Source organism: Eupeodes corollae, chromosome 2, assembly GCF_945859685.1.
Source record: "Eupeodes corollae chromosome 2, idEupCoro1.1, whole genome shotgun sequence".
Lineage (NCBI taxonomy): Eukaryota > Metazoa > Arthropoda > Insecta > Diptera > Syrphidae > Eupeodes > Eupeodes corollae.
In genome coordinates this window covers 148,050,543-148,078,128 of record NC_079148.1, presented here as the reverse complement: position 1 = coordinate 148,078,128, position 27,586 = coordinate 148,050,543, and the positions used below count along the sequence as shown (strand labels likewise).

Genomic DNA, 27,586 nt, shown 5'->3' with positions numbered 1-27,586 from the left:
TCAAATGAAAATTTAAAATCAAGACACTTTGAAAAAACATACTCGTACTTAAAGGGAATAAATGAGAACCTTTTAAAAATCTTTTGTAGAAGGAACGGTTTTCCCAAACCCGAACTCTTTGCTTAACACATCAATGATTGAAAAGTCAAGGTCTTTTTCAACAACAAGAATATGGTCTATCAGACACTTTTATTTATTTTGTATTTCACTTTATTAACATGCTTCTATTAGATCATAAACAAATTTTGAGTACCTATGTAAAATGTTCTTAAAGAAGTGGCTTATGTTATGTTCTATCCAGTTTTTAAATTGAATTTTAAATTTTTTTGGCCATTTTGAGGTCCTCATGGTGATGATTTCTGAAAATACTAAGTAATAAGTCACTTTGCATTTTTTTAATACTTAGTGCCAACAACTAGAACACCAGTGCTGCATTCATCACAAAACTGTACTTCACTCTTGCTGTAAGTATACTTTTAGACATTTTTAGATGCTCACTCACAGTATTTTGTGTTTGTGTTTTAAAACCTGTAAAGTGCTGAAGTATTTTACCTTCATAAATGGAAGCAGCTAAAACTTGGACACATCTCTTAGGAAAACTGATTTAATTTATACGTGTTGAGAATAGAGACAAATCATATTTAAAAAAGTTATCATTCTTTTAAAGGAAACTTGTCTATATAGTGTCAGGACTACACAGGTTAGTAAAAAAACACCCTTTAACCTCGAAATCTGTCATTATCATTTTAACAACAGAAGTTCAACCACCAGATATCTTTGAAGAATTTTATAGCAGTATGATTGTCGACCATTCCTGTTTCCAAGTGTCAGCAATGGAGCGGATTTACATTTCTATGCTGATGTGGTTTTTTCATAGAATAAATCAACTTATTTTTGATCTAGATCTCTTAAATCTCCTGTTTTTTGCATTCCATGAGGACAAATGAATTGATTTATTCTTTATTTAAGAACAAATCTGCAGACCTGGATTTTCGGCAGATTAACCTTTTTTGCACTAATACTAAAACAATTATAAATAAAAACAATTCCAATTGTGTTCCATGCGTCAAAAAAATCAACTTTCGGTGGAAATCTGATTTTACATATGAAAACCCCATGAGAAAACATTTTTCATGATAAAAAATACATGTTGGAGTTTTGGTAATTCTTGCAAGAAAAAAAACTTTAGGTGGAGCCGGAAGGGATTGAACCTAAGGACTCTTGAAAATATTCCTACGCACCAACTATCACGCAACGTGTACTTGGACCTTAAACCATTATAAATTAATAAATCGGTGGGATCAGAATAAGGGACCTTCTTAGCTTATTCAAAACTTTTTCAAAAATGGATTATTAGACTTAAAGTTAGTGCCTAAGCCTTTTCTGATATAATGTGACTTTAAAAACTGAAGGATTCAAGTGTCAAAGAATTTAATGCGATCGAATTTTACATATGAATTATGAAATATCAATAATTTGAGAAAATATGTGGCTTAACTTTTCCTTAAAGAAGACGGAACTTTTGTACGTTATTTTTATACAAGTAAAACATACGCAAATATGCTTTATTTTGACATTTCCTTACTTTTTTTTTGTTTCAGTGATGCCATACATTAAAATGTACTAAAAAAGCTTGCAAATACACATTGTACAACAAAGACAACTGGAAATTCACAGTTGAAGAAGTTGACGAGTATAGATCTGTCACTGAAGAACTGAGTAAACACCAAATACAATCGCACTCATATGAGAACATAGCTACAAAGTCAATAAAAGTTGTAGTCAGAGGTCTTTATTCCTTGTGCTCTCCCGAGGAAGTAGTAGAAGATCTTGTACAAAAAGGCTTCCAAGCCCTTGATGCAGTCAATCTATTTAATTAATAATAACAATTAAGAACTCCTCTGGAGAATCGATGACAAGTAAGAGGTTACTGCCTTTAATCATGCTTACTTTTGATAGCAAACAAAGTCTCGACGAGATTTATAAAGTAAGATCAATCTTGTGCAGAGCTGTTAAAATTGAACCACTCCGAATTCTAAAGTTGTTCCGCAGTGCAAACGTTTACCAGGGTAATAACCCGCCAAGCTATAGAGGCTGCCTAGTTGCCAAAAAATTCCCAGAGTTAAAAAAAATACATCTGCTAGAGACAAACCCAGAAACACAATAAATATCGATTTAACTGCTGAAAACAATACTAAGAAGGAACCGCCTACAAAGGCTGTTCAAAGTAAAAGCGATGAAAAGAAACCCTATTCTCAGATTGTTAATAATGTGTGGAAGAATGAAGAGACTTCCATAAAAGAAATGCTACAACTTATTCTTCAAAGAATTGATAAACAGGATTTTAATATCAAACAACTAATCGAAAAAGTCGCTCTTAAAAAACAATGATGGACAGAACACTTAAGATCGCTACATGGGATGCAAACGGTCTTATACAACAATCGTCCGAATTAAAAATCTTTTTAGATCTAGAACATATCAATATTTGCCTGGTGTCCGAAACTCATTTCTCCAATGGACAAAGTCTAGATAATGTAATAGAACACTATTCATGTTACCACGCTCCACATCCTGTTGACAAGGCAAAAGGTGGATCGGCGATTCAAATAAAAAAAAGCTTAAAACATTATGAAGTAACCAAGTTTACTAGTGAAATTATGCAAGTAACAATTATTAGTATTGGTATGAAAAAGAAAGAGTTTAGATAGCAGCTATGTACTGCCCACCAAGGCGCTTCCCGACAGAAGATGACATTACTATACAGATTTATTTAATCTTCTTGGACATAACTTTCTTGGACGGTGGAGACTTCAATGCGAAACACACCCATTGGAGTTCAAGACTTATATCAACAAAAGGCAAAAGACTTTTTCAAGCAGGCCGTAAAAACAATTGCGAATTCTATTCCTCCAGGTCGCCTTCCGATACTAACAAAATACCAGACCTTATTGACTTTTTCGTAGGAATCAAACGAAATCACATTAGAGTCGAAGGTAATTGTGATTCTATCACTAAGTGAATCGGAAGTACTAGAAAAAAGTAATCCAAAGCTTGTAAATGAGAAAACAAACTGGAGTGATTTTAGAGAAAGGCTTTTAAGTTTTATAAATTTAAGATCTCCCATGGATACAATCGAGCAAATTGACCATGAAGTGGAACAATTTATTGCTGATGTACTCCAACATTTTCAAATAGAAGACAAAATGAAATATAATATCCTTTACAGCTAAGAGAGTTGATAATAGAGAAAAGAAGAGCTCGAAGAAAATGGCAAAATACTAGATTTCCAGATGATAAAACAACGTTAAGTCGTATAAGTAACAATCTTAAAAAACAAATTTACAAATTCAAAAATGATTCACTCAGTACATTCCTAAGGAATTTAACGACTGATGTTTCAACCGATTTTTCGCTATGGAAAGCAGCCAAGCGCCTGAAATGACCGCAGTTACAAAACTCGTCGTTGAAATCTCAAGATGGGAAATGGATCGGTAACCAGAAAGAAAAAGCTAACCTTTTCGCTGAACATCCTGTCAATGTTTTTAAGCCATACTCATCAAACGCGGCTGAAAATAGCTTACAGTTTGTTGATAACATAGATGAAAATCAAATACCAATTGTAAGACTTAAAGAAATAAAAAGTATGTGTTTACATCAACTATCAAATAAAAAATCACTAGGTTACGATTTAATTACTGCTCAGGTTATGAAAAATATGCCATTGAAAGCCTTCATAAAACTCCAATATATAATAAATGCATGCCTTAAGCAACGGTATGTCCCGCACCATTGGAAAATTGCTGAGGTAATTGTCATACCAAAGCAAGGTAAACCACCTACAGAAGTGACGGCTTACAGACCAATATCGCTTATTCCAATTATGGCAAAAGTTTTTGAAAAACTGCTTCTCAAGACTCTAAGAAAAATCATAGAAGAAAGAAGGTTAATCCCAAACCATCAGTTCGGCTTTAGAAATAAACATTCCACGATAGACCAAGTTCATAGAATATCAGATGTAATAGAAAAAGCATTAGAAGACAAAACAAATATGTTCAGCTATTTTCTTAGATGTTGCTTAAGCTTTTGACAAGGTTTGGCATGAGGGACTTGAGTACAAACTGCAAAGGGATCTTCCCAGGCAGTACTTTGAAATATTAAAATCGTACATCTCAGACCGATTGCTTAGAATATTCGGAATTGAAGAAAATAGAAGCCGGTGTACCACAAGGAAGTGACCTAAGTCCTACCCTGTATTTACTATACACAAGGGGTATTCCAGTTGGTAATCACACCACAATAGCTATTTTTGCTGATAAAACCGCAATTTTGGTACCCGACAAATGTGTCTCTAAGTCTAAGGCAGCAGTAAAACTACAAAATGCCGTCGCCAGAGTGAGAGCTTGGACCGAAATATGGCGTATCAAACTCAATGAAACAAAATCTTCACATACAAACTTTACAAATAAAAAGATAAACAATATTCCACCTTTTTTAGAGATTTTATCTAGGAGCTTCGCACCTACCTTTAATCCTATAGTGTGATCTATCAGGAGGCTTGCATGCCTCTGTTTTTGATTACTAGGGAATTTTTGAGAGTATACCTTAAAAACTGGAAGTTTACGATTGTTGATCTATGTGGGCAACAGCATGCATTTAAAACTTATTTTATATTTTCGACCTTTTGTGAGTTAACTCGTGACTAAGTAACGAAAGCTGTGAAATATTTTTCATTTGCAGAGGATATTTTTTTTAGTAACTTGAGATTTATTTTTGTAAAAGAACGAAATTAAAAAAATTAAAATTAAATGATAATGATTAATTTTGGACAACAAACACTAACCGATTTTTAATATCTATTTAAAACGTAAAAAAATTATTGGCATCTCAAGTTAATGAAAAAACACCCTTTAAATACAAACACATAGTTCCACTCTTCTATCACATAGGAATTTGCTTTGCTTTCTCTATCCACACTCACATAACACTCGAGTACGCTAAATTGTTCTATTTTTTGTAAAAATGAATTAAACAAGTTTGTATTCTTATAAAAGTGCATTTCACTAAATATTATGTATATATATTGATATTGTTATACATATTTACTATTTTACTAAATTAAAATTTAAAAACAAAATTAAAAAACTTAAAAAATATATCTACATGTACACATTATAATTAACACACACAAACTCACATACAATTCTATAGTAATAATAATAATATATGGAAGTGAATTTTCAAAAACGGAAGAATTTCAAAACAAACATTTTTGGAAGCATACGTTTTGTTTGCAGATGTTTTTTTGACATAATTATCTCTTATATTCACATCAAACATCTTCAGTGGCTCTAGCCTTGGATCGAAATATCGCCTCCAATTGCGATATGAGACCAATTGCACGAAAATTATCCGTTAACATAGCAAATTCCTCCAGAGGTCTAAGGTAGTCGAGTGCATCGGAATTGTCCTTTAGCACAACTGTTTCATTTTCATTATTCTCCGAGGATGGAAATTCTTCTAAGGAATCATCCCAATTCTGGTTTTTCACAATTATTTTCGAATCGATTTCTGAATCTTGGTCCAAAATTAGATCACAACTATTTTCCCGAACTAATTTCTGTTCGGTTTCACGTCTTACATTAAAATCAATACTGTTTTTGATTTCTTCAAAGATGTCCATGATCTTGAGAGATTTACTTCGGTCTTCGGGTACTTCGAGGGTGCGCAGGTCTATTCGATAGTATCCATGTCGTCGTCGAAAAGATCGAAGCCAAGCTTTTGTCGGCTCGAATTCCTCATAGTCGAGGAATTGTTGAACTTGTACGGCTTTTTGGAGAATCATTTCTGCACTGACTCGAATCTTATGACCCAAGGCTCTTCTAAGCCATTCATCCACCAATCGATTTAGGGTCAAAAGAATTGCAGGTACCCTCCGACGTACCCTCTCCGACTCGGGGTTCTTGTGGTATTCCTGAAGAATCTGTCCCTTTTGCCGGAGAATGTTTTTGATTTGGCTGCGACCACAGTTGAACATTCTGGCGAGGGTGTCATAATTCGGACGTGGTCTGGTGTTGTACATCTCTATGACTGTCACACGTTCCCTTAACAGCAGTGCTCGACGTTTTCGAGAAGACTTCTAAAATAAGGCAGATAAATCGAGAATTTAAAAAACAAATTCACTTTTCAAATATTGTGAAGAAATGATGACACTTACCCTTTGTTGGACATTTTCTTCCCCCATTCTTTGTGTGTCTGGCTCTGATGGTTAGGTTGTCCTCAATAAAAGTTGACTTTGGCAAAAAGCTTTATAGTACTCTACTCTCTGAAAACAACAAAAGTATATTTGAATTTAAGAAGAAAAACATTTTCTATTTATTTAGAAGAACCAAGAAAGATAAATTATTTAATTTACAATTTTTCTTAGACTATTTCTGTTCACTGCCGAAATTCGTATAACAACCCGAATACTTTGACTGCCAAGAAGGACAACCCTCGAACCACTCTCTTTGCTGTTGGAGTACGACCAGGTGGATAGTGGATAACAACAACTCATTTATATTACAAAATCGCGGTTCTAGACGGAAAAAGAGATTCCAGTGCTCTTTGCGTGTGCGTTCTGGAACCAAAACAAACCAACCAAAGGCCATACCATAAGTAACGTAGGTTTGGTAGGTAGGTGGGTATAGCGCATATATACGAGTTCCATGGAGAGGATTATTGATTTTTCCAATTATAAGTACATTTTGTGTTTGGAGCTCTGTGACACTATACGAGGCAGACCCAGCTTCCACTATGTTTTTGTTTACCCTAAACTGATAAAGTTTGAAAAACCACCATTCCCTGTTAAGTAATTCCTATAGTTACTTTAGACCAGGAAGGTCGGCCGTGCCCTATCCACAACCACCACGCACCCATGCAACAAAAAAGATTATAATGTTCTACAATGTGTCCGTCCATAGTTTCTATCTGTTGAAGGCAAAGCTATCAGGAATCATATTTCTTTATGCATTGAAGTATCGTCATCGTCATCATCGTCACTCAATGTATATAATATGACAAACGAGTGCACTTTACATGCTTGAGATATCTTAGATATGGATACTTTAAAGACTGGAGTGGCAAAGCAGAGACCTTTGAAAAGGTGGTATAGAGCAAAAAGGTATTGTTTTTCCAAAGACTTATATGGCTGTACTACAATAATAACAATAATCGATATACTGAGAGGCATAACATAATAATAAGCTTTTATTGGAAAAGTGAATAAGGAGGAGAGGTTACTTTGAACGACCTAAATTATTTTTTGGTCTTGGACAACTTTAGCAAAAATTAATAAGACTTTGGAGGACATATATTAGAGTGCGACTTTATTTCCTGAGAATTTAAGCTTTTAAAATTAATATTTAGTAATCGCCCACGAAACCCCAAAATGTTTCCTACTTTGATCTTTTTTCTTTAAATAGCTCCTATAACTTTACAAGACGGGGTTTTCTCAGAATTAAAGGCTTAATTCTTACATTTTACCAACACGTGTCACTAAACCGCTTTTTTCATAAACTTCCCATTTTCGGGCCATTATTTTGAAAATGACAAGAGCATAAGAAAAAAAGTGCCGTACAGTTTTATAAAAAATTCAATTTTCTACAAAAAAGGCTTCAGCACCATACCCCTAGGATTTATAGTTTTTAAGCTTTAAGTCATTGAAGTTTATGATAGTTTCTTAAATTGGGGTCGAAAATGTATGTGAATTTAATGCTACTCAAACTTCGTAGACTTACTTACATAAGGTGACGCCACATTCCTGTGTGAACTAGATCTTCACCCAACAAACTGCTCCATCTAGCTCGGTCCCTAGCTAGATGTCTCCAGTTTCACGCTCCAAGTTGCGTGAGGTCACCTCCCACTTGTGCGCGCCACCTGATCAGTGGTTTTCGTCTACTGCGCTGTCCTGTGGGTGTGGATTCGAAGACTTTCCGGGCCGGAGCATTGATTTCCATGTGCTCTACGTGACCCAGCCATATTAGTCGTTGGAATTTTACCCTTCTGTCTAAGTTTACGTCGCTGTACAGCCCGTATAGCTCGTCGTTCCATCTTCTTCTCCACTCCCCTTCGATGCATACGGGGCCGTAGATCACACCAAGAACTTTTCTATCGAACTGACCCAAGGTGCTTTCATCCGCTTTTGTCATAGTCCATGCTTCTGCAACGTATAGCAGGACGTGGATGATGAGGGTCTTATATGTTGTTGTTTTCCGCATTTACAGCGGAGCCTATGTAGACGAAGTTCTTGACTACCTCAAAGTAACATCTGTCGGTGGTGACGTTTTGACCAAGTGTTGTAGGTCCTTTCTTGACGACAGCATGTACTTTCTTTTGACCTCATTAACCGTTAAACCCATTTTTGCCGCCTCTGCCTCAATACTCTCAAAAGCCCCAATGACATCACGCTGAGTTCTTCCGATTATGTCAATGTCATCAGCATATGCCAGTAATTGGACTGACTTTTGAAAGATAGTGCCTCTAGTATTGACGTGTGAGCTCTGCACTATTCTTTCAAGCACGATGTTAAAAAAATCACATGACAGCGCACCATCTTGTTTAAAAACTTTTTTGACCTCTCTCTAGCTTCTTTAAAGACCTCGGCTTGTAAGCCATCCGCTCCAGCGGCTTTATTGGACTTCAGCTTAGATATGGCAATCTTTACTTCGTCTAAGTCGGGAGGACGGGATTGTTGAATGGATGATCCTGCCTGATAGCGGAATTCGGTTTGTCGTCCCCGTTATACAGTCTGCAGAAGTGGTCCTTCTATATCCTCAGCATTGACATCGGTTCCACTATGATGTTTCCACTTTTGTCTTTGCTTTTTCTTTTCTTCTGATGCCCTCTTTTTTTCTTTCTGAGTAGTCGGGGTTCCTCTTGCGTCTTCAGCTCATAGAGCTCTTGTCCTTTTATGCAGCGCCGCTTTGCGTGCCTGTTTTTTGGCTGCATTTGCCTGCCGACATTCCTCATCAAACCAGGGGTTCATTGTTGGTGGTTTCTTGAAACCCAGCAGGTAAGAGGCGGATTCTCTGATTGCATCTTGGCCACTTGTTGCCACTGGTTTTCGATTAATTGTGTTGGCGGCAAACTCGGTCAGAAAAGGATTTGGCGATCTTTTGCTATTGTAGCTGTTCGACGTTGTACCTTCTCCCAGCACCTCCTTGTTTTGCCTTGGGTCTGGAAACCCGAAGTGCTACCTTGGTTACAACGAGGTAGTGGTCCGAGTCGATGTTAGCTCCTCGGAAAGTTTGGACATCCATGATGCTGTAAGCGTGTCTTGCGTCGGTCGCAATATGGTCAATCTGGTTGATGGTAGATTGAATTGGAGAACTCCAAATTCCTTTGTGGACGTTGAGGTGTGGAAAACGCGTATTGGCTACCATGACGTTTCGCCCCGCAGCAAAATCTATGAGCCTGAATCCGTTGTCGGAAGTGTTGTCGTGCAGGCTGTTCTTCTCGGTTATTCCACCAAAGATGTCTTCCCTTCCTAGCTTGGCATTAAAATCGCCCAGGACAATTTTAATATCGTAGCTAGGACACTGCTCATAAGTTTTGTCTGAGAGCTCGAAGAACATATATTTGGTGGTCACATCCTTCTCTTCTGTGGGGGCGTGCGCGCATATCAGGCTAATGTTGCCGAATTTAGCCTTGAAGCGTATGGTCATAAGGCACTCATTGATGCACCTATAGCTCAAGACTTCTTGCCTAAGTCTGGCTCAAATGACAAAGCTGCATCCAAATAAGAGCTGTTGGTTTTCGTGGTAGCAGTCCCCATGGTTAATATCGCAGTTTTCATTCCCCTTTTTTTCCGGCCCATCCAATCGTATTTCCTGGATGGAAATACTTCGGCCGCACGTGGTCTGTTAAGGGACCTAACATTCCATGTGCATATCCGAAGTTCGTTGTCCTTTATTCGTTTGCATAGGTTGTCAACAGTAAATCCGTCCATATAAGATATTTATCAGCCCACTACATAACTTTAATGTATGCCAGAAAAATCGGCTTTGAACCAAAAATAAAAAAAAAAAAAAAACGAGTGTAGGAATTCATCAACACTACACTCGCTCAAATTAAAAAAAGATTTAATTCCGAAAGAGGTATATCTTTAGCATTTTCAGGAATTGATGAATCCTTTTATCAGAAATAATTGGAATATCCTCTTTACCGATGGTTCAATATGTGAAGAAGGTACATCTTTCGCAATTGTGGATTGAAACAAAAATCTTATTTCTACAGAAAAGCTACCAATATTCTTCTCTGTTTTCTGAACCGAAGCTTTAGCGGTCTTAAAAGCCACGCAATTCGCCTGCAAATCCAAGAAAAAAACAGTCATAACTTTTAACTTTAGCCCCATTTTTGGGGGCCAGGTCACATCATCGGTGTAAAAGGCAATGAGCACGCAGACAACGAAGCCAAAATAACCGCTAGGAACAGAAATTTAGCTATATCAAAATACCAACCTACCAAAAACGATATTTTAAAATTGACTTGCTCCATTTTACATAATCAAAAAATAATAGATTGGTCTCGTTATCATCACCACTATTCTTCCATCAACCGAAATTGCAGCCAAGTTATCTTCCCCACCTATACGCCTGCAATTATGAACAAATTCTTTACCAGGTTGAGGATTGGACACACCCAGCTCACCCACCGTCACCTTCTCAACAAAGTTTCCCATCCTTTTTAAAACATCATAACATCCAAAAATACTACTTTAACCATTTCAGCTAGAAGCCCTGGTAGCTATTAGCTTTTAAGTATTGTTTTGTACATTTATGTATAGTTCAATAAATAATAATAATAATAATACCCTTCGTTGTCTGAGATGATACTATAAAATGTCGCTATGGAAATTTGAAGAAAAAACAAAAATCCAGTTTTTGAGGTATTGAATTTTCAATGTTTCGAAAATCTATGAATATCATTTTTATTTTGCATTTTGTTTATAATTTTATTAAGATCGTTGATGCAGTTCTTAAAAAAAGTATTATTATTTTTTTTTTGTTTTTTTTTTTGAAAAAGGTTAACATTTTTAGGAGATTATCTTACCAAAAGATGAATTGTTCGAGTTCAGAACAAAATTTATTAAGTCGTTTTCAAAACATTGATTTTCCGAAAGAGAAATAATACTTGAAATTACGACTTGTTGGTTGTTGCTAATGCAACTCGAACCCCAACTACAGCACTTTCTTACCAGGAGTGTGCCAGTATCCCTTTTTTGATGCTGTTTTTTTATCTGTGAAAATGGTACTCATAGAAATCGATTATACAGAGAGCACATTGCCAATTTCTCTCTTGATTAACATCCCGAGCTTAGTTGAAAAAAAACAACTTGGGGAAAGAACCACAAATCATTCTTCAATGAATTTCTATATATTTAGTTATTGGTACTTTGCTGGCATTTCGAAATATTATTCTAAATAAAGAAATTTTATGATTTAGTTGAGATGTTTCCGAAACTTTACTCAAACATGAATATAATGAAAACACAATTAAGAAAGAACGTTCATAATAATATTGGTGACAATGAAGTCCTTTGTTGATTTACATCATCGTGATGTAGCTTGAGGTTTCCTCTATTGACATTATTTGAATGGATTCGGTTCAAGTGAAATAATGAATAATTAATTGATGAATATTCATGGAGACGGAGTAATACTCTATGAATACTCATCAGTGTACCCTCAAGTCCAAATTCGGTTGTTTTGCCAGTTTCATAGAAGAGAACCGTTCTTTTGCGGTACTTCACGAATGTAAATTCCCTATCACACTCCTCCTTTTCCTATCACTATAAAAACAAAATTAACGGGTAAATATGTGATCAGCTTTTCTATCAGCCTTTTAACTTGTATAATCGCTTAGCTGAACTCGTTTTGTTAACTTAATAAAGTTTTTACAAAAGTATTCAAAAATTGTGATCTATACTATCGGAGTTATTATATACTAGAGTCCGAACAATTCAATTGAATGTCTCAAAATATTGACAGGGGCACATTCACCAAAAGCCATTTTCAACGTCACCGAATATTTTACCGTTATTTTGGTTTTCGAATGTCAAAATGACATCTCATTAAATAGACACCTATTTTCCATAGAAACCTATATCAATGAGTTTGCTTTCAATAATTAACCAGTATAGCTATTGTTTTCACCATTGAACAAATCGTTTGATTTTTTTGACAGTTCGCTTTCATGAAAATGTCTGTCATGGAACACAAATTTCTTGATTGAAATCAAGCATTTGAAGTAAGAGTTGATCATTGAAAACTAAAAAATGATAAGTTTGGAATTATTATGTTCCTTCATTTCGACACCAACTATAACAAATTTAAGTCTTTTAATGGTTTTTAAATCCCGAAACAAATTTTTTAATAATGAAAGCTAATGATAGCTATAACTGTCACCTAAGTCAATTAGAAACACCAATCAGAAATTCCCAATGATCACTTTAACCGAACTGTCAAACAAAATTCCAATGAAAGCTTTAACTGATTTAGGGGCCAGTTATAGCTACCATTGAAATCAATCCTGAACAATTTTTGAATCGATATTTGACAGTGTTTTCCTTTGATTAGAAATGAAAATTATATGTATGCTGATCGATCGGAAACTACACAACGATTTTTTTTTGAGAAAAAAGGTGTAGTTGCACATTTATTTTTCTCTAAAAATGTATTTTTCTATTTTCCGGACTGAAGTTCATTTTCCTGAACAGCTGACACTTTTATGTTTAAAAAAGAAACAAATCGTTCTACTGATTTGTCTTCCAATTTCACACAATTCCAATGACAGATTTCTGCCAGAAAAAATATTTTGGTAAATTTTAATGAGGAAATTTTGTTAAATGACAAACATTTTTAATGATAGCTATAAGCGCCCTAAGCAATGGCTGCGTTTTTGAACGAGGTGGATAGTTGTATTGAGATAGCTGTCAAAAAATAAAAACAACTTTCAGCTGTTCACATAAAGCAGAGAAATCAAAATTGTTGTAAGATAAAACATTTTATGGATAATTTAATTGATTCGTCGGACGATGATAAATTGATATGTGCGTAACAATTAAATAAATAAGAGATAACCTTAATCTGTATTCTATGTTAAATTTCCTCTTAGCTCAATTGGAATTCTATACGATTAATAATTTACTTGCGAAATCTCCGGTTTTAAACGATTTACGTTTAACAAAAAACTATCCTAATAGAAACGAGGACTATTATGAAGTGACAATACCTAGATATAGTTTGAAAGAATTTCGATATCATTTCCGAATGAGCAGAAGTTGCTAGATAATAATTACTTTCTAAAATTCGGAGGTAAATAGCTTCTTCATCGTTTATTATGTACAGAACATCCTCAAAAACATTTTGTAGCTTTTTGTTGACCAACGTATGCAAAAAGCTGAAATCAATTTTCAAGTTTATTGAAATTCATCCATTTGAATCAGCTGCTCTGTCAGATACCTACATACCCCAGAAATTCTTGGATATTTTCGGATTCTTTCTTTGACATCTCAGCTGTTTTTGATCAGCTGTAAAACACCAACAAAAAGGTATCCGGATACCCTATCTGTCTGAGTATGAACGCAGACAATGAGAAAGAATTTGTCAGTACAAAATTCAAAAAATATAACAGCAAAGATCTTTTCTCATTGAAATATGTCAGAAAAAAAAACTTTTTCAAATGGAATTCTTTTCATGGATGAAAACAAAATTGAAACACAAATAAGGTTTTCTGTCAAATAATAATCAGCTGATAGAAAATATAAAATTTCTTTCAAAAAATTGTAATTTAATTTTATTTAATTTAATTTTGACAACGCTGAACTGAACTACTCAGTTATTAAAAATTATTTGACTTTTAAATTGAACTCAACGTCAAACTACTTATTTTTTGACGTTTTTATTTCTAAGCGATGTAATGAGAGCTTAAGAATAGAAAACTCAGTTTATAAATAAATGTTTTTATTAAATTAAGAAAAATGACAATAAATACAAAATTACGAACCCCAATATTGGCTGGATGAAATAATAAACAAAAAATTTAAAAGGGCTTCCCAGATGTACTTTTATTGTAAGTCCACGAACCGTTAGAGTTTGTGTACAACTAAATTATTTCATATAAAACTTATTGAATACAACCCGGCTGGAAATATGCCTGGACGTTTTTTTTTATTACTTTTTTAATTAATTGAGTACATGGTCGGCCAAGGGAAAATATATTCAAATATTCATAATAATGCACACAATACATTTACATTCATATACAGGGTGGGTCAAAGGTTAATTACTAATTTGAAAAGTAAAAAAACTTTAATAATTCTCCTATTTTTGATTTTGTTTCTTTTCTTTTTAAGGTTCGCTGTGCAACACACTTGGAAAATTTACTAAAATGAACTCCAAAGCTTTAGAGAAGACCAAACAAATTGAATTGAACTGACTTACTCGTCGCTGTTGATCCACCCTGTAATAGAAGCCATATACGTGAATGCCGAATAAAGTTCTACAATGAACGACCCCATAGCATTTTCAAAGACAAATTATTATGGCAATGCTGATGATTGTAATGTGGCGGACTAATGCGAGAATTCATTCCACTCGTTTTAAACTGTAGCTGTAGCTGTAGGAACTCCGCCGCCACGCAGCCAGCAAAAGATTTATCTCGGTGCCGAAGACGTGCAGTTGTTTATATTATTGGACCATTCATAGAAATATTAATGATATGCTTTTATCGTTGTTATAATAGGTCATGGGGGGCGCATGTCTTCAGTTTTGAAAAAATAGCTTTCAGATGATCGGCCAAAAATGGGGTTCGAAAACTATCATTTAAATTGTGGCATTTAAGGTTTCCTTGTGGTATAGAAGATCGCTGTAGCACTTTTCTCCATTGCATGACTCTGCATCTCAGTTCCATATAATATGAGCTCCGCAGAGTTCTTCAGCTCATCTGGCATGGATATATTTAATCGTTGGCAATCCACTCACTCTATAAACCAAAATAGCTTAATGCACCTGCAAATAGTTATCGACTTTGACTTCTCCCTCTCAACCCCATTGACTGTGTTGTTCCCAACGTTTGGTCGTCGCCATCACATCACAGATTTGTGATTGAGCTAGCAAAAGGGTGAAACTAAATACGGAACATCTGTCTAGAATGGAATGCCATCAAACGTCTCAACTTCCCGGCAAATAGTCATACCATAGGTTCACGATAAACCTACCTAGGACTTGGACTATGACTAGGAGAGAAACACCTTGTGTCTTTCTATCTTTGCCTACAGAGGTATGCGAAAGCCGACTTCGCATCTTAATAATTCCAATGGACCAATGCGCTAGGCCCGTTTTGCCATTCGCGCATCCGACGAAGCAATTATTATCATTATTATCAAAGTTGCAGAAAAGCCAGAATAAATAATCACCAGGCTCGATAAAGACAGCTAAGGCTAAGAAGGTAGAGAGGAGTTTTTATAACGTAGTCGATCGTCGTAGTCGAGGCCGTCTGTTTGGCATTGGCTTTGGCCTCAGCATCCTGTCGGTTGAAAATGTTCCTTTTTTTCTCACTTCTTGGTGATGTTTTTAGTTTTATGAGCAGGTGCAAGAAGTTATTCATTTGCTATTATTATCGTCTCTGGAAAACACAGGTGAATTTGTGCATAGCAAAAGTCCCAGCTGGCGCATAGATAAATACAAAAATAGGATCTTTTCAAGACTTCGCTAACTAGGTTCGTCGTGCGAATGCGAGAGAAACGACTCCCCGAAGACGGAATATCCCACCTAATATAATCAATTGTGGGCTGCGCAGGTATGAACTGTGTGAGTCGATAAATTTATCTACAGGCTTCCAAATATGTTTGTCTGGAATTGGCACTGGCTTTGGAGCACTGATGGCACTGATCCTGGCTATGATAAATGGCTAAGCAATTTGCTCAAGACAGAGTGATTAGGTAAAATATATTTTCTACAATTGCGAGCTGCATCCAAGAATAAATAATAAATCGGAGTGTAAGTCTACAGTTGGATGATGCATCATCAGAATATAAAAAAGAATCCTAGCTAAGGCTTAAGATGAGGATGGGGCAGAGGATGAGTCTGAGTTTAAGGCGGACAACGAGTCTTCCAATTTGCACATTCGTTGCAAAGGTAGTTAAGGGTGGGATAATGACTGCTCACACTCTTTTATGCAAGTAGTTACAATAAGATGTATAATCAGTGGATGTTGTTAGCGTCATAGTCAGACCTTAATCACTGTCATGTCCCATGCAAGCCGCGCCGAACGATCCAGCCGGCTGCATAATGGGGGCGATTAAAAGGTTTGGAATATAAAAATGTTGGTACTTTTCCCACACTCTGAGTTGGATTGTAGTTTCCTTAAAGGCACAATCGTGAAGTGGTACATATTTCATGTATATGCAACTTTGTTTGGAGAGATTTTACTTGCTAACATTTTTAGTGACATTTAAAAATTTTAAAAGATTTTAGCTTGAGCAGGTTCAGCTGATATATAAGTTAGGGTTTCTATTATCTGATTGGCCAGCTGCCAGCTGACTGGAAAGTTAGTCAAGAACAATCTCCTTAACTATCAAGTCAAATCTACTTCTGTCAAAAAGACAATTGATAATGTTTTTATTATTCAACTGAAAGCTGAACTTTATTACTCTATGATTTATTTATTTTCGGCACAACTTCATTCAATGCTTTTTGTAAAAGGGTTCGTTTGTCAATTTGTAAAAGAAAAAAGTAATATTTCCTTACAATACAAATCGTGACTTGTAGCTTACCTTAGGAGTGTTTTGTAGACAAAAATCTTGTTGGTAATTTTTGTACTATGAACTTAAAGTGAAGGTTTGCGATTTTGAAATAAGTACATTACACTTAAAAACTAACTAGTCGTCAAAATGTACGTTCAAAAAATGAAGTCCCTTATGTTTTCTGAAACTGGAAAATTATAGCTATCGTTTATATCATTGAAACCATTCATTAGAATTATTTTGACAGTTCATTTCTAACGATCATTACAAATTTTTGTCATTGAAGAAATTTAATTCATGAAATCCAAAAACATTTACTATGTCAGAAATCTGTCATTGGAATGGTATCTGTCATTAAAATGAGATCTGTCATTGGAATGAAATCTGGCATTGAAATGAAATTGAGACACAAATCATTTGTTGACAAAATAGAATCAGCTGCTTAAAAACTGGCAGGAAAATAGTAAATGATATTTGGTCGTCATCGCATCGTTCCTAAACTCATTGTTAAAGTGTCAAATAATCACGCTTTGAAACAAACCGCAACTAAACTGAACTGTTAAAGTGAATTATTTCTTTACAAACTAGCATTATTTTTCTTTCGTTATTTAATTTTTGATATTTGCAATTTGATAGTTCAATAATTTCTAACGACCTGTAAAACTAAATAAAAAGTCCAAACATTCGTGACAATGGCTGCGTTCAATCTCGTGTTGGATAGGATATCTTGGACAGGTGGATTTTTAGATACCTTGTTGAACGAGTTGGATAGCTGTATTGAGATAGCTGTCAAAAAATAAAAACAACTTTCAGCTGTTCACAAGAAGCAGAGAAACATTAAAGCTCCGAACAGGGTTGCCATGTTTTGAACTAGTTTCTTTCTACTACAGCGTTGCTCACAGGTAAAGTTAACAATTGTATTACGAAATACGCCAAATCCCCGAAAACTAATGCACCTGAAATGTTTTTTACATGCAGAGTCAACTCTGTCCGAAATTCTTCCAATTTCGTTGGAAATTTAGAGGGAAAAAACGGACTCCAATCGAATAAAGGGAGCTTATTCCATTGTTCTTCCAAATTTTGAATATTCTGTACTGTTTTCTTGCTTTTTCTTATTATCTCCAAGGGTAGATCCTTAAAATTTGGCCGATTTTCGGACTAAAATAACGAATTTTCTTAAAAATTTTGTAGTTTTCGGGTATTCGTTTCTCTTTTTCATGTAAAAACCAATGAGTATGTTCAGTGAATAAAAAGTGTTGGCAAATTGTGAAATGCATTAAGGGTATGTTTAGAGGCAGAAAAGTGATTTATATATAAATCATTGATGTGTACGGAAAATAAAATCGTCAAAGATTAGATTTGGGCTATTTATTGCCCAATTATGATTGGGCTGACACACTGAAATTGCTGTCGGCAAAAAAAAGATAGCCCAATTTCCGATAAATAGCCTAATCTGGCAAGCCTGGCTCCGAAGTCAAAATTCAAATAGAATGAGGTTCTTCAACTTCAGAATGCTGGACACTAGACTGGAGGTAAGACCTAGCAAACTGGTCATCTACAAAACAAGAACAAAATAAGTCAATTTTGAAAATTAAAAAATATATCATAAGTACCTTCTTAAATTCGGAGCCAAATAGCTTCTTAGAAATTCTTGGATACCTTTGGATTCTTTTTTTGACATCTCATCTGTTGTTGATCAGCTGTTATTTTATACTTAAAAAACTAACAAAAAGGAATCCGGATACCCTATCTGTTTGAACGCAGCCAATGACACTTGAAGAACTTGGTCTTCAGACCACAGACAGAATGTAACAAAAGTCGTTAAAATTTAAAATGTTTGAAGGATTAGTTTTGGAACGCTCATAGAACTATGGCAGTGACGAAACAACAAGTTCAGACAACTTAATGGACTTTATGTACTTGCAGTCAATTGAATTCACAAAAAAACACAAAAAACAAGTCATTAATTTCAAACTTGGAACTTTACTTGACAATTAAATTATTATTTAGAAAAACACCGTTTGGACAGGTAATTATTCTTTTTCCAACATGATTAGGAATACTTTTGTACAAAACTTTAACAAACAAATCACAAAGTAAGAAAATTTACCTTTCAGTTGAAAAAAACCATTATTAGCTGACATTTTGACATTAGTAGACTTGACCTGTGGCATGATGGTTAGTGCGTTGGACTGTCATGCCAGAGGTCTTGGGTTCGATCCCTGTCTATGCTCTTGTCATGAAAAAGTGCTTTTTCAAAATTAGGCATTCGGATTCGGCATATAAACTGTAGGTACCCTCCGTTCCTGACAACATTACTCGCATACAGGAATGGTTGAGAGTTGTAAGTCTTTGACTTGACAGTTAGGGAGATTTTTCATGACTTACTTTCCAGTAAACTTTCCAATGAAGTTCCCTTAATTGGAATAAAATTTTTGAGAGCTTTCCAATCTGATACTAAAATATTGGTTTACCTTTAAGACCCTTATGACATCCTAACCTGACCTATGTTTACTTTAGGCGATTCCATAGTCTTGGTACTCAATTTAATTTTCTGAACTTAAAAGCACATGGGTAAAAAAATGTGCTTGCTTTGTATGGAAATTAAAGGTTTTTCTTAAAATATAATCGTGGAATGATTCTTCTCCAAATTTGTTTAACTTATGTGGTCGAATTATAGAACCATTAAGAAACAAATCACTAAAACATTATCTATCTATTGGATTCGTTTATTTGTATGTAGGCTCACATGCTTTAACTACATTAACACTCACTTCATGTTTTCAAATATAGAGGGTGTTTTTCTAGTCGCACGAAACGTCTCGATGGTATACGTCTCGGTTTTGGTAGACGTTTCTTTTTTCTTTAGAAATGATGAAAGACCTGCCGAGCTTACTGAGTACTGACTAATACAAACTTTACACCAATATTATTTCTATTCTCAAGCACTTGAAAAAAAACACCCATTATCATCAGAACTCAGTTGCTGTCAGATGTTTTTCAAATCTGTTACACAGATAGCGCCATTTGCTGCACATGCCAAGCGCATTTCTCATTATGAATAGAATACGTTATGCTCAGTTTACATGATCACCCCTGAAGTGTCAGTTCTGTCATGGTATAAGCTTAGCTGTCAAAAAATTTCCTATTATGAAGATCTCTCATTTATGGATAGTGATAAATAGTCTCAGTCTTGCAGTCAACCAATATTTTGTATAAAGACTTCTGTCAAACATATGTTCACTCCGTGTTTCGCCACTATACCCTATTCAATGTATAAAAATGACATGGCGCAACAGACAAGACACAGTTTGGATATAAAATTGCTGCTGCGTTTAACATTTGGTCTTTTGCTTTTCTACTACTATGCATCGCCTATAAATATCGTGGCATTAATTGAAAGTTAACACTTGAGTCTTATTCAAGTGTCCTTTTTCGATGAACGGTTGGGTAGCCTGCCATTTGGCCCCCATTCGGATATACTCGTAAGTTGTTGGCATGGTTTTTGGTGAACGAAACGACTCATTAACAAAACTGTCGGATTATAGGCTCTTGAACTTATTTAGAGCAAGCGCGCATATAAGCATATGCTCGACAGTCAACATGGACATTCAAAAAGTTGGTCGCGTTTATTGTAGATTGTATGGAGTATTGCATTGGACTATGACATAGTACTCGAATAAATGTATGACTAAGTGTAATGATCGCGACCTATTCATGGCCTAACCATGTGTTTTGTCATATTCAATCTTCTAAATGTTGCTGTTAAGCCATTGCCACCATATGTTAGGGGTTGTTGTGTTGTGTGTTTGCTTGTCATGTACGAGATCGAATTTGAATTGAGATTAATTAAATTCAGTACTTAATTAATTAGCTTGTATAGATATTTTATATTTAATAGTGTTTAGTTCTTTTTTTAACTGTGAATCAGAAAATGGAGGTGGAAAAGAGAAAGTTGCGAATGGGATCGACCCGCGGATCGAATTCTTAACTGTCATTTATTTAGATATCGGTGAATTAATTGAAACAAGTTAAGTCATACCTATGCTTATAAATTTAATCCTGATTTAAACTAAGCTATTGGCTGCGTTCAATCTCAGACAGATAAGGTATCCGGATACCTTTTTGTTAGTGTTTTTCGTGTAAAATAACAGCTGATCAAAATCAACGGAGATGTTGAAAAAGGAATCCAAAAGTATCCGAGAATTTCTGTGGTATTTATGATATATTTTTTTAAACTTCAAAATTGACTTATTATGTTGCGTTTCGTAGATGACCCTTTTGCTAGGTGTTACCTCCAGTCTAGTATCCAGCATTCTGAAGTTGAAGAACCTCATCCTGTTCCAGAGGTAGAACAAATTACAGGTCAAACTTGAAACTTTTTTGGTTTTATGTATAAAAGCAGACAGAGCCGGACAGCTTGCGGGGCTACAAGCAAATAAGGTCGCTGAAAGGAAAGGTAAGTTATTCTTTCAGATGATTCAATACCCCAAAGAAGAACCACTATATTCCATTTTTTTAAGTTTGGGAACATAAATCCATTTTGCGAGGATCAGCTCCGAGACCCAAAAACCCGGCGAAAAACAATTCTTCAAGAAATTTCAAAAATTCTTGAAGACCACCTATCCAAGACACCCTATCCGACACGAGATTGAACGCAGCCATTATGTAAATATTTAAACAAATTTAAGGTTGTTCTTAAGGCACATCTTGTTGAGGGTTTCAAAATTCTGTTGACACTTTAAGTTTTTTTTTGTATGGTTATTTCTGTCTTGATGAATTAAAAAGCTCTTTAACATTACACTTAAGTACAGAATACTTTCAGATCTTACAGAACTGTCAAATCTGACAGTAGCCAAATACTTTACAATGCAAAATTGTCTGTTACACTGTTGCAGATTTTGTTAGTTTAAGAAGAGTTTACGTTCTCAAATGTTTGACTAGCTCTCGAATCGCAACCCTTCTCTAACTAGATAACCAATTAAGCCAAAACTTCCAATACTTTCAGCGTTTCTGAGATACAGCACTTCAAAATTTGCATAAAACCGTAATTTACTAATTGACCTATCTTCAAAATTATGAAGCACTTCTCGATGTCGCATAGTCACACAAAGGATGGTTTTGTAATGGAAAGAAAGAAAATTATCGAAAAATTGTGATTTTCAATTAAGGGGCGTGGTATTCACCCACAAAAATATACTAGTCATTAAGTAGAGTGGTAGGTGTACATATGAAAACACTAAAATTAATCTAGACACACAAATTATACACTCATGGGAGTGGTGTAAAACTACTTTTTTAAACGAAATATGAGTTAAAATTAACACTTCTAAATGTTATAAAACAGTGAAAATAAGCAGAGCTAAACGAGTCGATGTGCACACAAAGGCACACATCAAAAACATTAGGATATACATCAAAGGGGCGTGGTGTGCGCCTACTTTTCTTGTATTTGGTATAGTTTATGAAAACTTCTTTTGATCATTGTAGAATAATACAATTTAACAGAGTGGAAGTAATTAATATGTTTTGCAAAGCGGAAATGAAACGTCTACTTCTAATGTGTATGTCATAAATAAATTGGGTGGCGCAACAGTCCGTTGAGAACTAGGGCCTAGTGACTCAACCATCCCTGTGTGCGATTACTGTTGTCAGGGATGGAGGGGACCTACATTTTTGCCGAACGGCAAATTTGATAAAGCACTTTTTCATGACAAGAATTACTCTTGGAGAATTTGTCACTTCCTCGCAAGAGGCAGTACCCGTGAAAAAACTTTAGATGGCATAGGGATCCATGTGTATAGACACGGCCAGATTGAGGGGAGGGCAACAGTGGCTGAAGTCCCGGGGCCTCCACAAACAAGGGGCCTCCATAATATAGACTTCGGAAAATTTTTGTTTCAAATTGCAATACTAGTAAATACTATTAAACATCTTTTCCTTTGATATGTATTTTTTTGTACCTTCTATTAAAGAGTAATAAGACATCGTGAGGAATGAAGCAACTCACCTTCTACAAAAGATGAGTGGTCTCGAAATCGCTTTGTTTGCAACATTTTGGAACAATATCTTGGAGCGATTTAACGCTACAAACAAGATGTTGATTAATTTGACATTCCTCAGCAAGATCTTGCCACTCTCGATGCCAACTGCTTTGATCTTGTATGGCTTTTGTGGCCACTTTTTTCACGACCCGTGAATCATTAATTTTAAAAACGTTAAGCAAGAAGTCCGCTTGCAACTTCAATGTTTTTATAAACAAATGAAAGAGACCCGTTTCCAGCATTATTACGTAGTTTGGCGTGTTTTTCGGCAAATGAAATATTCTTTTTATAAAGTGCGTTAGGAGTTTTTCAACCGAATTGTACTTTTACATCCCCATACCTGCGATCCATATAAAAGTATGCTCTCAGCTTCTGCTTCAAATACTTTATTCTTGCTACTACGTGCTATACACTTATTCATGAAGCATTGGTTAAAGGTCATATTAATAGCAATTTTCGCCTTATATATATCCATAATTGTTTACTCGTCCTCATTCAATATTTTCGCGATCATAGCTCCATTTTTCATTTGATGCATTATGTACGTCCACCACCACTTTTAACAACCATAACCTTGGAATTATCTATATTTACTATTGAATGTCATAGCTGACAATACTGGTAAACCCTGTTATTCATGAGCTGAAGAGTTTCCGGTGATTGCGCAAACATGACTATATCATCTGCGAACAGAAGTACCTTAATCCGCATCCCTGCGAAATCCACTCCACCAGGTAGGTAGTCTAAAAGCAATGAATAACGCAAACAAGATAGGGCTTAATGTACAACCTTGTCTCACTCCCGATGAAGTTTCAAACCAGTCTGAGAGTTCTTCTCTGGTGGTGCTCAAGAAAGCGACCAAACTTCAATGAAATCTCAAGACTATACAGCTTATAGAATAGTGCACCTCTTTCGATCAAAAGCTGCTTTAAAATCGATACAAAATACATACAGTTTTTTCCTTTGTTTCAAGGAATTCTCTGCCAAGCTCCTGAATATAAAAAAATTATCTATTGCTGAATATCCTGGTCTAAATCCAGCCATGAACTCCCTCAGCAAGTTTCCGGTCTCAATGCAACTAACAAGACGCTTATCCATTATCGTTGTAAATATCTTGTAAGATGCATTTAAAAAGGAAATCCCTCTGTAGTAAGCTGCATCAAACAACAGTCCTTTTTTGTGGATTGAAAATATAATAGCATCTGGCCACAATTCCCTCTCCAAACTGTATTAAAAAGTTAATAAGGTGCTCTTTCAGAATAACAGACCAATATTTAAAAAAAAACTGGAATACCATTTGATCCGGCTGCTTTTCCATCTTTATGCGTCTTCAACTTTTCTTCCAACTCGCTAAATGTAAATGCACAGTCCAGAAAGTCGACTTCGAATCTAGGTGCTACTAATTGCCACTTTGTCGGCGTTATTATAGGATTTAAAAAACCCTTGAAATGAGAAAGCTTTACATTTGAAGACAGTTTTGTGGGGATAGTAAAACGTTTCCCATTCAGTTTCCTAGCCAGTTTCCAAAAATCAGCGAAGCTCTTAGAAGATGCTAATCGGACTGCTTGCTTTTCAGCTTACACCTTTTTTTAGTCTTACAAAGCTCTTTAAACTTCTTATTGGTCTTTATGTAAAAACCCTTAAATAATCCTTGGGTGCAGTTTTGAAAGATCCTCAACCACGCAAATCATGTTTTACCAGCTTTTAGACATTCTTTATCAAACCAGGGTTCATTTTTTTATATTTTCTTTATTTTGGTTGAGTCCTTCTTGTGGATTTGAGGTTTTCACAATCGGTTCTAAGAGGGAAAAGTCCTCGATTCGATTTTTCCTCTAATATTTATGTATGTTTGTTCAATACTAAAGGAATCTACTTGGTTTACAATAAAATATTTATTGATGAACTCGAGTGAAAAAAAAATGGTTTACTTTATTATGAAAATAATTTGTGGCGAGGGGGCCTCCGCTCCTTTATTTCCTCGAGACCTCTAGACCTCTAAATCGAGCCCTATGTATAGAGAGACAAACACCCCCTTTTTTAGATGGGGTTAAAATACGAAGAAGATTCTTCTATGACAACTACGCACAAACATAGCCGTAAGTCTAGTTTTTGTAAATGGTTCCCTAGAAATTATGCTAAGGGTTTTGTGGGATGTAGATGATAATAAAAGAGCCAAAGAGATAACTATCAAATTTAGACAGTAATCATTCAAAAGCAATTACGTATGTACACAGCTGGTCAAAATAATAGGTGTGATTGAATTTTTGCTCACCTCTGTTGACTTTGATGTAAAATTATAAATAAATAAATAAATTGGGTGGCGCAACAGTCCGTTGAGAACCAGGGCCTAGTGACTTACAACTCTCAACCATTCCTGTGTGCGAGTAAAGTTTTCAGGAATGGAGGGGACCTACAGTTTATATGCCGAATCCGAACGGCTAATTCAAGAAGCACTTTTTCATGACAAGAGTTACTCTTGGAGAATTTGTCATTGGTACTAACTTTTATGGTAGCTTTATTAAAACTATTTTTTCATCTAAAGACATAAGTTTTTTTATATATTCGAGTTTTAATATGAGCAGAAACTTGCACTGTTCACCTGAAGAAAAAAGTATAGTTTTGTAATTAAGGAATGAAGGTAAAACGTATACATTTTTAGCGGAAGCCCTACGAAGACCTCGGAATTTCGTAACAAATGCTCTCAAGGCCGTATCATTGCGCGAAAAGGGGGGAAAAACACCAATTACTACTGATCACCGGATCCTCTTTTTAGCGAAATAAAATCCTTTTGCTTCATCACGGACTATATACGCCGAAATAAATAACGAAGTCAGTGCACGCACAATTCGCAGAAGACTTCAGAACTTCAATCTACCAGGAAGATTAGCCAGGAAAGTCCCCTTACTAAGAGCAAATAATATAATATCACGGAAAGAATTTGCCTCCAGCCATAGAAGTTGGAGTGGACCTGAAGGAGCTAAGAAGTGGTGTAATGTACTCTGGAGTGACGTAACAAAAATTAATTTATTCTCATTGGATTCAGGGCTTAATGTCCGACGATCAAATGGAAAGGACTATCACTCGACACTCACGCTATACCAAAAAGACTATTAAACGCGTTAGAGGTAATATTATTGTTTGGGGCTGTTTTTCCTGGTATGGTGTGGGCACTATATTCCGTATCAATAACATCCTGACCAAACACGGGTATAGGGATATTTTGGAAGATGTTATGCTCCCATTTGCAGAAGAGAATATGCCTCTCGGATCGAAATTCAACAAGATAATTATTCGAAACATACGGCGGGTCTTGTGCGAGATTGGTGTCGAGAGAAAGAAATCTCCATTGTTTCTTGACCAAGTCAATCCCCAGATCTCAACCCGATTGGGAACTTGTGGAATGAGCTTAAGAGAAAACCACGAGGCCAATATTTTATAAATGTGAACCAATTGTGGGATGTTGTTCAGAGGGAATGGTATTCTATACCCCAAAAAACAGGTAAAAAGCTTGTAGAGTCAATGCCACGCCGACTTCAAAAAGTTTTGGAAAATAATGGCGGACATTCGGGGTATAAAAAAAAGGTGAAAATTATGATAAAAAGCATCAAAATGTGTATACAAACGACAATTTTTGATTTTTAGAAATATACATATATATAATAACTCAATTTAAATAGCGTTAAATGTTAATATTTTGTTAAATATATTTTATAGTCCAATAAAAAATATTTCTAAAGTAATATTTGAATATTAAAAGATATGAAATAATTGAGTTTATATGAAAACACAATAATTGCACCTAATTTTTTGGCCAGCTGTGTACATACAAATACGTCATATTTAAAAAGTTGAATGTTTTTGCTTTGATAATACAAATTTAATTTGTTTTCCAAATAAAATTCGTCAAAAAACTTTTAAAATTATTTATTTGTTTTGGAAAACTCCATTTTTCAAAACAAATTAGGTTAAATATTCTATCGATACCAGTAAATCTATAAATTTATGTTTTGGCTGAAAAATTTAAAAAAAAACATTTGGAGATATTTAATTATTTTAATTTCTCATATCATAAAAATACTTTTAACGGAAATATTGGATAGCCAGATAGTTCAAAAGTTCTAATTTCTTTCATCTTTGATTTACTGCTTAATCAAAACAAACAAAACACCTAACAAAGAAAAGTTAAATAATTTAGATTTTATTACCTTGGCTGTATAAATGAATATATTGTGTTTGAAAAACTAATTCTATATTTTTGTTATTTAAAAAAAGAGTATATTATTATCGTCGTTGAAGGTACTTACTTATGTACCTATAAGTACTTTATATAATTTTCTTTAAAGCTGACTTACGTTTACTCAGCATCAGCATTAATCAAAAGCTCAATTGTGCTAAGAAACTCACTTATGTATGTATAAAAAAAAATGTACAAATAAATGCATATGAGAGTGAAGTCTACAAAACAAACTCTTATCAACGAAGTCGCGCCACTTAAGAAGACTTGAAGGCTGACTACCGCTATCTTGCTCTCAAAATATTAAAAAACAAATTATAAATATCTACACCATTGTTCAGCAGTCATAACCATTCAAAAAAAAAACTACAAACAATAAACTTACCTTATTATCAGACCGTAAATGTTTATAGTTTATGTTAATAATACTACGAAGCACAGAAAGATAAACTCAAAGATTGTTGGGTACGACCTGTTGCACAGAACTACTACGAGTAAACTAAATCTGAGAATGAAACAGAT

The 27,586-nt window shown here is 35.0% G+C and overlaps 1 protein-coding gene across 4 annotated transcripts; it reads right to left on the bottom strand.

Moving 5' to 3' along the window:
• Nucleotides 1–243: 243 nt before the first annotated feature.
• LOC129945410 (uncharacterized) lies at nt 244–27,586 on the bottom strand. 4 transcript variants are annotated; one of them, XM_056055149.1, is made up of 4 exons: nt 6,416–6,540; nt 6,218–6,325; nt 5,285–6,139; nt 244–359 (listed from the first exon to the last, which is right to left on the bottom strand). In XM_056055149.1, exons 2-3 carry the CDS (start codon nt 6,242–6,244, stop codon nt 5,333–5,335), a joined length of 834 nt encoding a protein of 277 aa, XP_055911124.1. In that variant the 5' UTR covers nt 6,245–6,325; nt 6,416–6,540; the 3' UTR covers nt 244–359; nt 5,285–5,332. The 4 variants fall into 4 exon arrangements, with proteins under 4 accessions (XP_055911124.1, XP_055911125.1, XP_055911123.1 ...); XM_056055150.1 differs by lacking the exons at nt 244–359; nt 6,416–6,540 and adding an exon at nt 14,047–14,117 and having other exon boundaries at nt 4,943–6,139; XM_056055148.1 differs by lacking the exons at nt 244–359; nt 6,416–6,540 and adding an exon at nt 27,450–27,586 and having other exon boundaries at nt 4,944–6,139.